The following is a 16,339-nucleotide window of genomic DNA, read 5'->3' as shown; positions in this document are numbered from 1 at the left end:
CCCCTACCACAAACTGGGCAGCACAGCCCCAGCCTTTACCAGCATCCATCCACCCCCCCGGCTTCCACTTCCACTCTTCTGCTCTATAATAAAGTGGACGCGTTAGAAACTTCTGTGCAAGTTCAAGTAAACACATACAACCCGCATAATCCAGAGGAAAATTGCAACTCATCCGTGTATTAGATTTTGGCGTCTCTTGCAAAAGATTTCTGGTCCGTGTTTTTTACCAAGCCCCCAGAGCTTCCTCTCTCCCGCTGCTTGGGCCCGTGCTAGTCCGTCAGCTGTTGTACTGACAGGCGTTTAGACCAGAGCCTGGGCTTTGCAAGCTGCTGTACCCAAAAGTGGAGTGCTGCTTGGATTTCAGTCTGAGGCTGGCCAAGCTGGAGTTGCAAGTGTCTCTGTACACGCTGTAGGGCGAGCCGGGCGGCCCGTAGGGGCAGGCGGGGGAGGACATGGCGGAGTTGAGAGAGGAGCCGCTGATGTTGCTGAGGTTGTTGATGTTGTTGAGGTTGGCGTTGGCCATGCCGGGCACGGCGGAGTGGCCCATGCTGGAGGGCATGCTCATGGAGGAGATGGTGCTGGGGGCGGAGAACATGGACTGGGAGGAAAGGGGGCTCATGGAGTTGAAGAAGGTGAAGCTCTTGGTGGAGAGCGGCGCGGGGGTCAGGCTCTTGGTGGCCCAGTTGTTGTAGGGGTAGCCTGGGTACATGTCCTCGTAGGGCTGCATGAGGCCGCTGAACTGGGGCACGTAGCCGTTCTTGCACAGGTCCATCTGCTGGTTGCGCTCCCGCTTCCTCCACTTGGCTCGGCGGTTTTTGAACCAAACCTAGGGGGAAAGGTCAGAGTAAAGGGTAAGTGCGCAGGCTCCTGCAGGGACCCGGTAGGGATGCGCAGGGGGCTAGCTCCGGTTTGGATTCTCAGAACCTCTGCCAGGAGCAGTTTCAGTTCCCCACACCAGGGAGGATTTGAGGAGGAAAAGCCAAGCTTTGCAGGGGACAGTTCCTGGCTCACCCTCCCTGCCCTGGGTGTTGCCTTTCCTGCGCGCTGCGCACCATAAACGCTGCCCCAGCCTGCCTGTCCTCTCCCTAAATCCCACGGCTTGTTCCCCCTGGCCCAGAGGGATGAGTCACCTCCCCAGCCCAGCTCCAGGCCGCCGCTCTGGATGTGTCCGCAGCGCCTCTCTGCTTTTCATTTACTTCTGCGCTTATTTACAGAGAGGATTAATTGGCCACGCTGCAGCGCCTAGCCCAGGCCCCGTTCTGATTAGTGCCGGCTAGCCCGGCTCGGCGGTGTTTCCGAATGCTAAAGCTGGACAATAAAACTCCTCTGTTACAGATCATAAACTGGGGATTGGATTAGCGTGTTTAGGTTAAAAAAAAAAAGAAAGCCTCACCCTTTGGGTGGATGCAGCCTGGGTCTTTATGTCTAATGAGAATTTACAGCCCTGAGTCGGGAATGGAGGAGCGAGGTGCGCTCATGGGTGTTTGATGCCCAAACCTCATCCAGGCTTTATCCCCAGGGCGGGGCTGGAGACCTCTGGCACCCAACCCAATGCATTGCTCAGAGAGCAGGAAAAGCCGGAGCTAACTCAGACCAAAGCAGCACTCCAGCATTGCGTGCCAAACTTTACTGCAGGGTCCTGTGTGTGTGTGTGTGCGCGCAGATTTGATGGGATAATGCCCTCCAAAGATAGGGCTGGCCAGGTTGGGGGAAAAAAAGCCTCTTCCTGCCTTACTGGGTGCGATCAGCCAGCGAACCGTCCTCACCTTAACCCTTTAGTAAAGGTAGGGCAGTTAGAGCCACTGAGGTTTCGATCAGGCCCCCTAAGGAGACATGCCACACGGCAGCCCCTGCAAAAGGCTGGCAAACAGCGACTTTGTGTCGTGCATTGAAATCCCCACTAAACTCAACTCCGCGGATATTAAATCCCCCTCTAAACTAGGTGACTTTTGTAGCTGCGAGGCTCTGCTCTTTGAGCCTGTCCTCCCAACGTTTTTAATGGCAGGGCTTTATTTTTAAATAGCGATAACAAGGATCGCGGGGTCTATTTGGAAAAAAAAAATCCCGTATAAATATGAAGAGGAAACGAAAGCCAGAATGTTCAAACCCTGTAATTCACTCCTCAGAAGGTGCTTCCAGACAGGAATTTCCTGAAAACGAGGGGTAATCGTTTTAATTATGGCTTCTAGACATTTTAAAAGAAGGCCCTCGTAGCAAATGAAAGTTGGATTTGCAAAACTGCAATCTCTGAACATCAAACCAAAACATCTCCATACAGAGGGGTGAAAGAAATTCAGTTAATGGCAACTCATATTAGTTTTATTTGCTTCCTGAAATATTCCAGCAACATAAATGCCCATTTCAGTCCTTGAGTTGTGTTGGAGGGTTTTTTTTTTTTTTTTTTTAACGAAAACTGTAATTAATACAATGCTCTCAAATACAGCGAGTATTTAGCCCTGAAAAGCCTTAAGAGCTAACGTTATACATAGTCTTATTTGGTCAGCTAGCCGGTTACCCATCTAGACAAAAGTGGCTTTTCTGAACTGTAGGGGTTTGATTTGTTACCAGCCACTGAGACCCAGAAGTGAAGTGACTTGGTTAAATCTACCTCCATTTTCTCCTTTATTGATTATTTTCTGTGCTGGTGAATTTCCAGAGAACGGTTTAATTCCCCAGTCCCAGCCTAGTAGTCGCTTTCTTACTAAGGTCTCAGATCAACCCCCTCCCCCGCCCTCTCTTGGGGCCCTATCCTGTAAAGCGTATTTCAGTGCTGGAAAATCCAGACGCCCTTTAAGGACTTTCCAAGATGCAGGGTTGTGTATGCCTTTCATTTGATGGTGTCTTGTATCACACTGTGGGTCTGCAGCTGGTGAGGGACTGTGTAGCCACGACACCGCGAGTAAACAATACACAGCAGAGACTAATACCCCTGCACAGAGCGGAGTACACCCGGTCAGCAAATCCGCTTTCGAAACAAACCAGGGTAATATCCCGGGATGAAAAACAAATTGGAGGTGGGAGGAAAAATATCCCCAAACAAAAAGAGCAACACAGAGACCCACCTAGCACAAACCAACCATCAGAATCAATAAAATCCGAATGCCAGGAGGAGCCGTTCTGATTTGACACTTGATTGCAACAAGTTAATATATTAAAAATAAATAAATGGCCTAACTAGATATTCTGAGGTCGGATTGGCTAGAGACCTATAAAGCAGGGACAGCTCAGTCCTACAAGTATGTGTGTCTACAATGGTTATTGACTTTGGCGTCTAATCTAGCCCAGACCCTTGTCCTTTCGTTTGTCTATTGACAGTTTGTGCAGTTTACTAGTATACATAACGTATCTGCCTCATCACAGAACTTTAATTGTGTAGAGGAACATTTGCTATGTGCCTGGAGAGTACATTGCACCGAAGGGGCCGTTACACACTCCACAGTGATATACGGTTGTCTCTTCTCATCAGAGAGATGTTCTATATAGACATCTGCTCCGCGGTGCCAAGCGGATTCTTTTAATCGCTTTCCCCTCACTCTGTAAGATAGCCTCATGTTTGAATCGCATCACTTATTGTGTATATTTTATCGGCAGACTCCGTATGTTTCCTTGTCATTTTACTGACTGGGTCCAGGAGAGTATAAATTTGCCTGTAATTCTATGCTGGTCTATTCCTTCTTTTTAATGAAATGTATCCATTCCAAACCCTGTCTAATCTAGCCCCCAGTGAGACTTGTAGGGACTAGAATCCTCCCAGTTAAACTCTGTACTTGGGACACCCACGCGAGTCTCTTTTACACGGGGGGGAACAGACGTGCCTTAGGGTTGAGCCATTGGCCTCTGCAGCTGCTGCTCTCTGGGTCTGTGCTGGCAATTCTAACCATTGATTGTTTACATTAAAAATACCGACCCCCTGAAAAGATCCGACTTCATAACGTGTTAGGAGGATACCTCTGTTCCTCACTCTCTCAGTCAGGGGAGGAGAATTGCACATATATTTCCTGTTTAGAGTTAAATTACTGTCTTTAATTAATCCAGGAGAGAACAGTACATCCAGCAAGATGGCTTTTATGGGCTAGATTCTGCCCTTTCCAGACGCGGGAGGGGGATTTAAAAATGGGCTTCTCTGAAATGGTGGCGGAGCCTTCTCTCTGGCTCTCCGTATTATTGTGCTGTATATTATGTGTGCTCCTTAAAACGGAGTTAATTTAAAAAAAAAAACTTGCCCGAGGATCCTAGAGCCTTTCCCTGGTCAGTTACACTAGCGGAGTTCCTGCATTCAGCTGTTGATTCCTGGTAGCATCCTTTACCTTCTAATTCCTTCTCCCTGCCTCAGCCTAGCTGGCTTCTCAGAGTTATTACGGCACACTTTCCCAGACGGGCTTTAGATGAAGTCCCTCCGTGACCAGCTGTTGCCTTTGATTTCTCTATGCTCTCCCCAGAGATCCCGAATCTTAAGAATGGGGAAATCTTGGAAAGGGAAGACGGGGCTTAAAGGAGACAGCACCTTTCCCCAGCTTCTGACAACTACTCGCCTGGTGTTGCTACCTGTAAGACATCAGGTCCTCTCAGCTAAAGGTTTCCTTCTCTCCCATACTCCAGTGAAAGTTGACCAAACAAAATGAAGGCCTGGGTGTTAATATATTGGGGATTCTCTGTGCATTGCTCGCCTCCCATATGTATGGGGGTATGTTCAATATTATAATTATATCGGGTATTATCTAAGGAGCACAGTAGGTCCTAGGTAAGTCTTGGCAATGAAAAGGAAATTGACAGATGATGTGTTATGCTACAATCGATTTTAAAAAGCCAACAACCTAGCAGCTGTTAACAAAGTCATTTTTCCCTTTCACTCCTCACCGCCAGGCGCCTATGCACCTTGATAAGTTTGTATTTTCGCTTGCGAGGCATCCTACCAAATAACTGGAAGTTTTTGAACTTCAGAAAAGGCTGCGGGCCTGAGCCCATGGCCACTGGGAGTCCCTATAAGGATCGGGCCCTATAAGGACAAGCCGGCTGATGTCTCTGGACTGCTGAGAAGTGAATCGCGGGTTGCCCCTAGTGTGACTGGGGCCCCACTTACCCTGACTCTGGGCTCGGTGAGATTGGTCCACACAGCAATCTCCTCTCTCATGCTCATGTCCGGGTAGCGGTTCCTCTGGAAAGTGGCTTCCAGCTCCTGAAGCTGCTGGCTGGTGAAATGAGTTCTTTGCCGCCTCTGTTTCTTCTTCTTCGCCGGATCTTCAGGGTTTCCATCTTCGCTCTTCTGCTCGCCGCTCCGGTCTTTTTCTGTTTAAAAACAACAAGGTACAGAGACCCGAGCGGTGACACGCACGGACTTGGTCTCTTGGCCCCTAGATTCCCCTCCTCCCCCACAGCCATTTGGAAACAAAACAAAATCCTCTTTTTAAAAATCTAGATACGTGCCTCTGCCGTACAAGGCTAGAGCGCCTGTTTCCTACCACAGGCCCGGCGCGTTTTCTGTTTCAACTAGCCCTAGTGATTCAGAAAGGTTTCCTGAAAAAATGTTCCCCTGAAATGTATTGCCCAAACAGAGTTTTCAGTTATCCTGTCTCTAGGACTGGTCCTCTTATCTAGGGGGGCTCTGAAACTTACAGAGGGGAAGAAACTTATGTCTAATTGGCTCGGCTTTTAGATTGGAAGCTTCTTGGCAAAATAATAATTAGTAATAAACAAATCTATTTAAAATAGTTTCTCTGTGTTCCCCCTCAATCTAAAGAAAAACTTCTGCTCGAGTGCATTATTGTTGTATATGGTCATTTCCTCACCGTATTAATCTCAGAAAACATCAGAGAGTGTAAAACATGAATAAATTGAAAAGGTGAACTCCCCTTCCCCTCGGGAATATAGAATTTATTTAAGCAGAGAACGATCCACTAAAGGCTTTATTCAAAATTCCAATGAAAGGTAAGAAACGTTGGTAGCTGTCTGTCTGAAACATTCCCCTTTTGTGAATAGTGTTTATCTAAATTTGTAGAAGGAATTCAACATAATCGCTGGATATAACTAGGGAAAAACAGAAAATCTACCTAAAATCAAGGGGAAAACCCGCTGATGTTTTTATATTTTTAATACATTTTTGGATTTACACATATGAAATGAGGAATTCGATACATTATTTGAAAGGATTTAAATTATAAATGTGTAGAGATAAAATCTCCCTCCACACACATATCTATAAAACACTTCTGTAGATGTATATACATAGATATATAATATGTATAACACATATGTATGTCAATGTACAATTCTGATCTATTTATTTTCACAATAGCCACATTAAATAACTGCGTGCATATATGCCACAAGTGTATGGTTCTCTCTCTCGCTCTCTAATTTTGATGTATTTATTTTAATATATATGCACATATTAGTGTGTATAATATACATATCTATACAAATTAAATCTAATTTATATTACACACAATAACTAAATCAAAATTAGAAATACACACACGTGTTGTATATTCAAACCCATTCCTTTGTACTCATACAAATGAGTTTGACTTGATGTTGGAGGGTCTTTTTGAGAGGCATTCACATGGAGAGCTAAATAATGAGACTATTCTGCGGTGCTGTACATCATGAAGGTAGGACGAATGGAAAGATAATGCTCACTTATTGAAATAAAGACTTCCTTTCAGAGCCTGCTAATAATAATATTTTAAAATGAATTAACAATAATCCTTGCAAAACAATTGATTCCTCATACTTGAAAAGACCCTGTACCTAGGCTTCCCTGGGAACTCTTGGGAGTAAAAATGCAGGACCTCAAACGGTTAAATGGAAACCAAAGGCTGGTGAATGGGCTTATTCCAGCGCGGATGGCCACTATTTCCACTAAGTAGTTTGCAGAGCAAACAAGGCCTCGAACTCCATTTAAATATCCTTGGTGGCCAGACAATTTTTTCCCCTCCCTCTCTGCCTTTGCAACTAATTGTGTTCCCAAAGATTCGCGGCTGGTGTAAAACGTGGGTCTGCGAACCGAGTCTACATGACCTAACTGTAAAGTCTGCATGTGAAAATGATTTCATTTTTGAACACACAAATCTTTCTGGCAGACAGTTTTTTTTCCCCACCTCTCGGTGTCTGGGGCAGCTTCTCGTGCAGGCAGGAGAGCAAACAAGTAAGGAAAATCAGTGTCCTCAAAGAAACCATCCATCAAAGTGATTGCAATCTTTGCATTTGATTTATCCCCCCTATGATTTCCATGAAAAATATCGTCTGGTCATAAGGCTGTGATGCCATTTCAAATCATAACAACACACATTACTCTTAATTGGCATTAGCACACTTTTCCATTCGAAAGTGAAAGGTATTTTGTGAATTCTCTTAAGAGTAAATGGACCCTGCTATTTATTTCTCTAGAATGTATGGATCAGATTTTAGGGGTAGAGCAAAATGGAGCAATTATCCCCTACAGTATTTCAAGGGGGGGAATCCACACACATCTAAGCACACCACCCCCTCCAGTCTACGCTCAAAGCCTTGTTTTCAAATCAGATTTGGAGGCAGAAACGAACGTTTGCTGCCATGTCAGCATTCGGATTTGTTTTGGTTGCAGGCACAAGACCGGTTTAAATTAAAAACCCCCATCATTTAAAAAAAAAACAACTACCCTCTATGCAGGGAAATTTTGAAGAAGGAACCACGCGCTGCTTTGCGTAGTCCAAATTTTCCAGGGCTTTTTGCATCCTTTATATGGTATTGTCATTAGAGGGACGACTACTGTTTTAATTAAATACAAACTAGGAAACCACAGCTTCCCCTACAAGAATTGCACATGTTCAACAGGCGGATATAAAAGCGGAGACCAAACGACTCCTGTTTAGATCCAACTCCTTGTAAAACGCTATGGTTTATTCCCCATCTATACATAAAATTAAAAATTAAGCTTTGTAACGCTCACCCTATATAATAATAAATCTGAGCTGCCTGATCTCTCTCTAGTCCCCTCTTCATTTCCCCTCCTAATGCTTCGCAGTTTTCCCCCTCCTCTAATGGAGAGATCCGTTTACATGTCTCTACAGCTAGAGCAGGAAAATAAACCCCAGCAGAGCTGACATTATTTCAGAAATATTTTGCAGAACCGCACTCCCTGTGGTAACCCCCCTGATAAATTAATATCTGTAAACCCCCCCCCCCCCCCGTATCTCAGCTTGAAGTTGATAGCAATGTTCTTCTGTCAGAGTCGGGGCATGGAAGAGGGTCAGTTCGGTATCTGTGGTCTCCCCCATCCACCTTCCCAGTTTGGCTCTAATTAATTCTAGTGATTCCACCCACCCACCCACCTGGCATTTCAATCTCTCTGGTGCATCCTGCCTGGGCAGAACAGTCTCTTGTGCAGCATGCATTAGAATTAATCAAGCGGGGAAAGGAAGAAGAGGAAGTGAAAGGGTTTTACCTGGGACTTCTGTATCTGACGATTCACTGGCTGAATTCTCAATCGGATCTCTGGATTCAGAAGATCTTTGCAAATGGAAGCTGGAAGCCATGTCATGTGAAGGCTGGGGTCTTAAACTCTCTGGCAGTCTTTCCAAATTCATCCCACCTTTAAAGGAATCCATGGCAAGGAGGCTGGGTTGATTTGGGGTTATGCAGGTGTTTATTCCACAATATATATATATATATCAAGGTCTGAAAATCCACTTAGTACTAGTTATGGGTTGCTTTACTTTATTGTTATTTTCAAAGAGTCAGAAAAAGAGCTCTGAGAAATGCCTAGAAGCCCGATGGTCTTTGCTTTGCAATAGCTGCACCGGTCCAATCGCGTATGCATGAAAGTGGTAAAAGATCCTGGTAGAAAAATGCGGGTTGGATAGTTTCAAGCTAAAGAGATTTAAGCGACCTGCCCTAGAACAAATGCCTGTAGTTAAACCGAACTCCTCCCACTTTAAGGTTAAAACCTCCCAGTCTCGCTAATATATCACTCCGTCTAGCGCTCACTCAGCCTAATCTAGTTGGAAGAACCTCCTGCAAACTCCCCATAGATGTGAGCTGTCGCTAAGGCGCCCTGGAATACAGGCTGCACGTTTCTTAAAGCCACAGCGCTCTCCCTCTGCCCCGGGATCCCGGCGGAGTGTCTCCCCACGGTTAGGATCCTCCTTGGTCTCTTGCCCTCTCTGCTCCTCTTGCTGGAGGAAGAAACGTCTTTTTGTCCCAGCGCTGGCTCTTACCATCGCAAGCCCTAAACCAATCAACGCCCCCCCTCCCTCCCCAAACTTTCCCCCCAAATCCAGTGACTTATTCCGTGCGCAGTATTAGCTCTTTGACCATCTACGCTATCTGTTAAGCCCCAAATATTTAAAAAACATATTTCAGAGACTAATCTAAATAGATCACATTCTTTCCAGTCTTCTGCAAAGCAGATCTAGGCATCTACCCACCCCCCCCGCCAACCCCCCAGCAGGGCAGGCGCAGAATTGCATCTTGCACGGGAATGGTTACTCTCGCTGGGTACACTCGCTCTACAATGAGCGCAACGAGGAAGCTGCGCCTTTCAACTTGCTTATCTATTGGGAGAAATAAACGTGCGTTCCCTCTTCGCGGCGATACTACACTTCTAAACCTGCGCACAAGCAGTTTTATTGTGGACGTTTCTGAGGCACGTTTTAAGGGGGGAGGAATCTGCTTCGGGGAGGGGGGGGTTTCCTAGGACATCAAAGAATGTCTGGTAACAAAATGAAACCTTCCTGGTCTGGCCCCTGTCATGCTGCAAGAGGCAGCCCGGCTCCCTGGCTCGCCGCGGCCTGGGTTATCCCATTCCCAAGGGGTTGTGCAAAGATTGAGAGACGTGGCCCTGATTTGAGTTCGTCAGGCAGCAGAGCTCGGGACCAGCAGATACATATGGGGCGCTCGCTGGCTTTTTGTTGTTGTTTTTTTACCTCCGCACTTGTAAGCGGAAATAATCAAGGGCCGACGTCTCCTGTGATTTACACGCCCGGACTTGGGGCTGGTCAGGCAGAGCAGCCTGCGGCCCAAGCGTGTTCCCTACTTGTTGGCTTGCAAAGAACACGGCACGAGCGCCAGCGGTTTCCACGCAAAGGTCATCCCCAGCCTCCTGGGTCGGGCTGGGCGCTAGGACAGGAGGCTAGGAGCGGAATCCGGGGTGGTGGGGAATTTCCTCCGGCCTTGTGGTTTGAAAGCTACAAATAAGAAGCGAGTCCCTTTGCTTTGGGGCTTATAAACCGGACTCGTAGCAGCCTGGCACCCATTTTGCAGCAGCCCTCATTAAAGCGCTGCACGGTGCGTTTGGCTAGAGACAGCCAGGTCTCAGGTTCTCTGGCTCTGCCTGCGGGTCCTAACATTTCTGGCAGGAGAGGGTGGTGTCACTTTAGTGACTAACTAATGAGTTGTTTACAGATCTAGTAAACAATCCAACCCCCTGAATTCCCCCCCACAGAGGCCTTCTTGTTAGGAGCCCCCTGCTAGATCTAGGAAAACAGCCCCACTTTCTCTGGGCTGGCACCAACCAGTCCTTTTGGGGTCTCTCTGTGTCCTTTTCTTGCTGTTTCTTAAAAGGGGATCAACTGCCTCCCCGCCCCTGCTCGGTGTATGAGTCTTCCGTCTAAGGCATCTAGAGGGAGAATTTAAATCCCCAACCCAGCGATGGAAAACCAAGTCTGCACACACAACCCTAAACTATTTTCCCAGCGAAGTTTTTATTTCCAGCGAAAGTTTAATAGTTTCGTTGTGGTTTGATCGCTCACTAACTATAATCTAATAAATATAACATTGCTTCATGTTGCAATAAAATGGCCTGTTTTACTCTCCTGGAAAACCCTATTATTGCAGCGTATTTACCATCCCTTCATGTGGCTATAATAACTCCTTCAACTTTATAAATTCCACACTCATCTTTTCTTCCTTTGGAAAGAGCATTTCACCTCCCCCTTTTTGGGGACAAACCTTCATTAAGAAAGAACAGCATAAAGTACTCTCCAAAAACACCGTTCAGTCCCTTTCCAAAGCCCAGGGACTGGCCACCCTCTCCAAAGCTCAGGGTCTGGAAGTCAATGGGAGTTTTGCTTGAGTAAGGACTGCTGCAGAGTCCTTCCTCGAGGCAAGACTGATTTCCCCATCTTTCAGCTCTTTATCCTTGGCAGTGAACTCTCTGTGACCCATAGAAAGTGGCTGGTTGTTCTAGGGATGGATTTCAGGCTGGGAGATCTGGGCAATTTTTAAAGGGAGAAAACAGTGCCCAAAAATGTATCCAGAAAAGGATCCTCTCCAGCAAGTGTCAATGTCCGTTTTGGAAGTGCCATTCCCCCGCAGGGCCGCTTTGGCATTGTCCTGTGCGCCTGTGCTGTTGTATCTCAGTGAATGTCAGCTTTCGAATGCCTCCCAAGGTCAATCGCCAGCCACCGGTCCTCTGAGGGTGTGGCCGCCACTTCTTCTACACTAGTCTCATGCTGATCAGCACAGAGAGTTATTTTTCGTATTAATAGAGACCCGGGTTTCACATGACTGCTACTAGGCTAGGTGAATCACCTGGTTACAAGCCACGGTATCTGCGTAAACCAATGTGGGTTTTCTCTCTCTCTTTTAAAAACCCTTTGATTAAAAATATCAGTTTCACTGTAACTTAAAAAAATAGTTTAAAATCGCCAAGAGATCTTTAGCATCCCTGTTAAATGTGTTCGGCGCATGATCAGAATTGCCTGCCCTATTGAGAAAGCACATTTTATTATCTAGGTCGCAGCAAGCACCATTTTTTTTGTTTTGCATCAGTTTGCTCCCTCCATCCACGCCCCGGTCAGTGACCTTTGGGCTGTGTTTTACAGCAAAGGGGAGGGGGGGTGTTGATGGTGATTTGACTCTAAAGAAACCCTGTTCTGCCGTGGAGGCAATCAGTCCCTGGCTTGGAACTTTCCAATGACCCCAACAGGCCAGTGACAAATACGCGGCCAGGCCACTTTCCCTGAAGGACATCTCGAAAGCACAGGGGAGAGCCTGGACTTGGGGCAGTGTCTCGTTGTGCCCGATCCTGCGTTACTGCTCCCCCACGGGGGAGTTTTGAGTGTGCTCGGAATGCAGGATGGGACCCAGTCCCCGGGCCCGCACCTGTTAACAGCGCAGTGGCCCTGTCTATTAGCACTCGACAGGTCTGTCATCTTCCCCTGCCCACACGTGGGGCAGAGGCGTCCGTTCTGCGGAACTTCCTGCCCCGCAGAGGTCCGTAGCTACTCCGGGATTGTAATGCAAAGGTCCCATTCCCTTTTCCTTTAGAGCTGACAGCGCCGGACACTGTCTGGGCTATGGGTGCACATGCTTGACACACTCGGAGAAGTGCAGGTCTAGTCATAGGGAGGGGAAGGATTTTGGCCGCCAAGTGGCAGCTGACAGCTATCCAGTGCTCCTGCTTTGCCAACCCGTGAATCGCTGGCAGGCAGGTAGTGGGAATGATTTAAAAAGCAAACTCATGGAAAAGGGATTTTCACTAGGGAAGGGGTTAGGGGGCAAGGGACCCAGGGCACAGATCTGGTTCTTTCTCTAGAAGAAAGAACCGTCTCCTCTTTATCTTCTCTGCTCAGTTTAACTGTTCCACCCTGACACTCGATTTTGCTTTCAAACCAAGCAAAGATGTGGAAAGGAACTTTTGAACTGTTTCACGGGCAGGGGATGGAAGCCTGTTCCCACTCTTTAGTTTTTCCTCCCTGGGTTTTATTTTGGGTTCCTCTGCCATTCTCTCTGTGCTTGCCCAATGTATTTCTTTTTAAAAGCTATAGTGGGGATTTGGAGGAGGGGACTCAGGGCCAAGGGAGCCATGTAGTGTCACTAGGTAACATCAAAAAACGGGAAAGGGAGCTGAATGAGGGGTACCCCAAACACTTAGCAGGTAAAACTCCTCTAGCAACAGTTCTGATCCTGGAAGGTTTGTTTTTGCAGTTCAGCACAGCAATAGATAGCTTGAAAATGACACTGGATAACTTCTCTGAATTGCATATGAATTGTATCTATACGTACACAGCTCTTAAACCGATTTCATACCAGAGTCTGTCAAGCTTGAATTAAACTACATTTAAGAATTATGTGCACACAGGGCTAATCGTGCAATTTTTAGGTTATTTAAAAGGGACAAGCTTTAAAAATGCATCTGGTATTTTATCAGATCCACTGATTTTACACACCTCCCTGACTAGAAATGAATGGTGTCCTTCTGAAAAGAATAAAAGAAATGGGAGATAATGATTCATATATTTTCTCTTTCTAGTTCAAAAATTTGATCTGATCTGGAGCATGTTTTTTTTTTAATTTCTTTATAGTTTCCCTTCTTTGCAGCCAAAACCAAGTTTGGACAAATAGCGAACCGTGAGCACAGGATCTCGTGGCGCTTTTGCTGAGTTCTCTCAGGGGTCTGAAACAGAAGCGTTTTGTATCTGTCCCAATCTGTAGTGATGCGAGATCACACGGGGAATTCTGATAGGAAAGTGTGAACAGCGGTGCTGGTATAATCTGACCATTTTAAATGTGGTGCTTAAAGCGGTATGAAAATTAGACGATTTTTAAAATTGTTTTTGTTGTTAGGGTTTTGTTTACATGCCCACCCTGCAGTTTCTTTTACCTTTTATAACAGAGGTTTAAGAAGTTGTGCGTTTTAGATTCAAAACTTTCCCAGACTTTCTTCCGCTACTGCAAGGCCTAGAGTTGTCCTCAGCATCGGACATACCCCCCTACCCATGGGTAGGCGTTATGTCTATTATAGCGCTCGAGCTCAGGGATGCTATGCTTTCGGCTTGAGAAAATGAGTTCTCTATGGCGAATGTTTCTCTAAATGGCTATTAGAGCTCCAGGGCTGGGCTCTGTATTCCTTAGCCAAGCAGGGCTCCCAGAGACGTTAATTGGGCTAGAGGGGCCCGGGCATGACCCCCTCTGCTCTCAAAAAAACAATTGAGTTTATTCCTTCTGTAAAGGAGTCTTTGCACTAATTTCAAGCAGCTCTGGATATGTCCTTGGTCCTTTTAATTGCCTTGTTCAGGTCTGATCACTTTGAGCTCTCTGTATGGGTAGAACGGGCTGTACTGTCTATAGTGACTGGAACACAGACCCAGGAACTTGCGGAGGAGCAGATTTTAGGGGCGTCCACTCTGGGTCTTCAGAAATGCCTCTTCGCCTGGCGTTTGCCTGCTTTGAGCCAGCCATAGTTTATTTGCATTTGAGGCCAAAGGCAAACAGGAGCGCTTCTAGGTTTCCAAAGCAAAGCGCAAATGCAGAGCCAGCCGCGCGCCACCCTGGGGGTTGAACAGGGCTTTATTTCGAACTGTAATTAACGCTGGAACGCAATGAAAACGAGGAGTGACCTGCAGTCTTCTCCTCGGTCCGTCAGGAAGTCACCCAGGACCGGCACGTGCTGAAGTGCTTTGCTGGCGTTCAGCACCTTGCAGGATCGAGCCCCACAGCAAAGGCTCCTTGAGTGGCGACAGGGCCGCTGCTGGGCAAGCTCCCGTTGGTGCCAATGGGACTCTGCCTGCGGGACCAGATCCCCCAGTAAAAGTCTTGGTCCAATTTCTATTGCCCAAGGCATCTGTTAATGTCGGAGTGAGACTGAGGGTCTGTTCCTGGAAGTTCTCCCTCATGCAAAACTCCCCCAGTGCCGCCTGAGGGACTCTGGCTTGGAGAAGACTGGGGGGGCTGCACCCTCAGACTGCCTCAACTTCCATCCTGTAGGAGAATACCCCTAACAAATCTAACTGAGCCACAAATGATCCCATTTGTTGGTTTATAAGCGACCTATTAATGACCGGAATGGTTGATTTATACACGGTTTATTGATCTATTGATTTATAAATTGCTAATTAATGATAGACTCTATTGATTTATAAGTGGTTTATTGCTCTATGAATGAGTCGCTCTCTTGGTTTTCTAAATGGTCTATTAGTGATTGATACATTATTTACACACATGGATAACTGAGCTACAGATTCCACTGATGGATACATACCAGTACGTTTGCGAGTATATAATTCCCAGATCCAGTCTGTTGGGTAAATAATCCCTGTAGTATTTTAAAACAAAATGATGGAGATTTTCCATCTATCTATTAACTTGAGAAACTGAAAACAAAACCTGTAAGAAATTAAATGATAAAAACGCCAACCTTAAGCGACCCTGAGGCTGTGTCACAGAGCTCTGCTTTGAATTCCTCTGGGGCGGGGGACCCACGGTTAGATCTCTAGTGGTAGATTGGGACAGTTTCTCTCCCACTCCTTTAACCACCTTTACATGAGATTTTATTGTGGCGGCACGTCTAAATGAAATGCTACCGGGACCTCCCGAAGAATGGCACAAAAAGATCGACTGTACCACGAGTCTATACAATACAGCCGAAGTGTCAGAAACCGGTGATCGTCTCCAGTTTTAATGCTGGCGCCTATAAAATTGATCGGTGTCAGCATGTCATATTTTCCATGCACAGGAGAGATGGTGCCAGGGCTCACTTTCCCTTCCATTATAGCTGTCAAAAGCTACACGTCCTTTTCCATTTTAGGGATGCCATGGCTTTAACTGATTATCTCAACAGATCGTTTCTCAGCTGATACTCCACGCTTGTGGCTTTGCGAGATTTTCCAAACTAAACAACAAAAACAACTGCAGCCTGGTTAGCATCTCCCAACCTCAGTGTAAAACACACTGGCTTCAGCAGGCGACCATTATGTCAGCCTGGCAACACTCGTCCAGTGTGGTTTTTTTCAATTTTTTTTATTTTTATTTGATTTTAATTTTATAAATGCAGCCGCCAAGTCGCAGTGCCACTTTAATTGGAAGGGGGTAGATTAAGAAGTGGAGGGAGAGGAGGGATTATTTTTTTTTGGAGGGGGGAGGGAAGGGCAATAGTTTGAACAATCTCTGGCCATTTTAAAACGATGTTGCTTCCAATTCCACCTCCCCCACCCGTGAATATAGCCTATGTGTGTGTGCTTAATCTTTTGTCCCAGACGTCATTGCATTAAACTAGAAAGGTTCCCTGCAGGGCCTGTGCAGAGGACAGCTCTCAGCGCTGGTTCCTAAAGTGGAATGACTTCCCCCCCCCAGGCATCAGTCAGCCTCCGAATGGCGTGGGACACGTTTGACCAGCCTAGGCATTTCGAACCCCCTGACTCTCTAGCACACAGAAGCGCTTCCGAGTGGGAAGGCTGCGAAGGAGCCAGTCCCTAGGTGTGACGTCACTCGCGCCTGCCACCGCGTGGCTGTGACGTCACACGCTCTTTTACAGAGAGCTCCTCCCACTGATGGCAATGGCAGGCCTGTGGGAGGGCGTGGCTGGTGGCAGGTTGTATTTAAAATAGCCGAGCGGAGGGTGTTGAGCGCAGCTTTGTTATGA

General features: G+C 46.6%; 1 protein-coding gene across 1 annotated transcript; it reads right to left on the bottom strand.

The window, feature by feature from the left end:
* Positions 1-277: 277 nt before the first annotated feature.
* PITX1 (paired like homeodomain 1) lies at positions 278-8,585 on the bottom strand. Its single transcript, XM_030572989.1, has 3 exons — positions 8,423-8,585; positions 5,081-5,286; positions 278-826 (listed from the first exon to the last, which is right to left on the bottom strand). Exons 1-3 carry the CDS (start codon positions 8,583-8,585, stop codon positions 278-280), a joined length of 918 nt encoding a protein of 305 aa, XP_030428849.1.
* Between the last annotated feature and the right edge of the window lie 7,754 nt (positions 8,586-16,339).

This window comes from Gopherus evgoodei, chromosome 8 (assembly GCF_007399415.2).
Source record: "Gopherus evgoodei ecotype Sinaloan lineage chromosome 8, rGopEvg1_v1.p, whole genome shotgun sequence".
NCBI lineage: Eukaryota > Metazoa > Chordata > Testudines > Testudinidae > Gopherus > Gopherus evgoodei.
The sequence above is the reverse complement of the archived record's forward strand: the minus strand, read 5'-3'. Positions and strand labels throughout refer to the sequence as shown.

What these genes read in the sequence shown, in the direction of transcription:
- PITX1 (XM_030572989.1), bottom strand. Translation starts at nt 8,585, where the DNA reads ATGGATTCCTTTAAAGGTGGGATGAATTTGGAAAGACTGCCAGAGAGT. An exon ending in GTCAGATACAGAAGTCCCAG is followed by an intron (nt 5,287 to 8,422) that starts GTAAAACCCTTT and finishes GTTTTTAAACAG; the next exon opens with AAAAAGACCGGAGCGGCGAG. An exon ending in TCACCGAGCCCAGAGTCAGG is followed by an intron (nt 827 to 5,080) that starts GTAAGTGGGGCC and finishes CTTTCCCCCTAG; the next exon opens with GTTTGGTTCAAAAACCGCCG.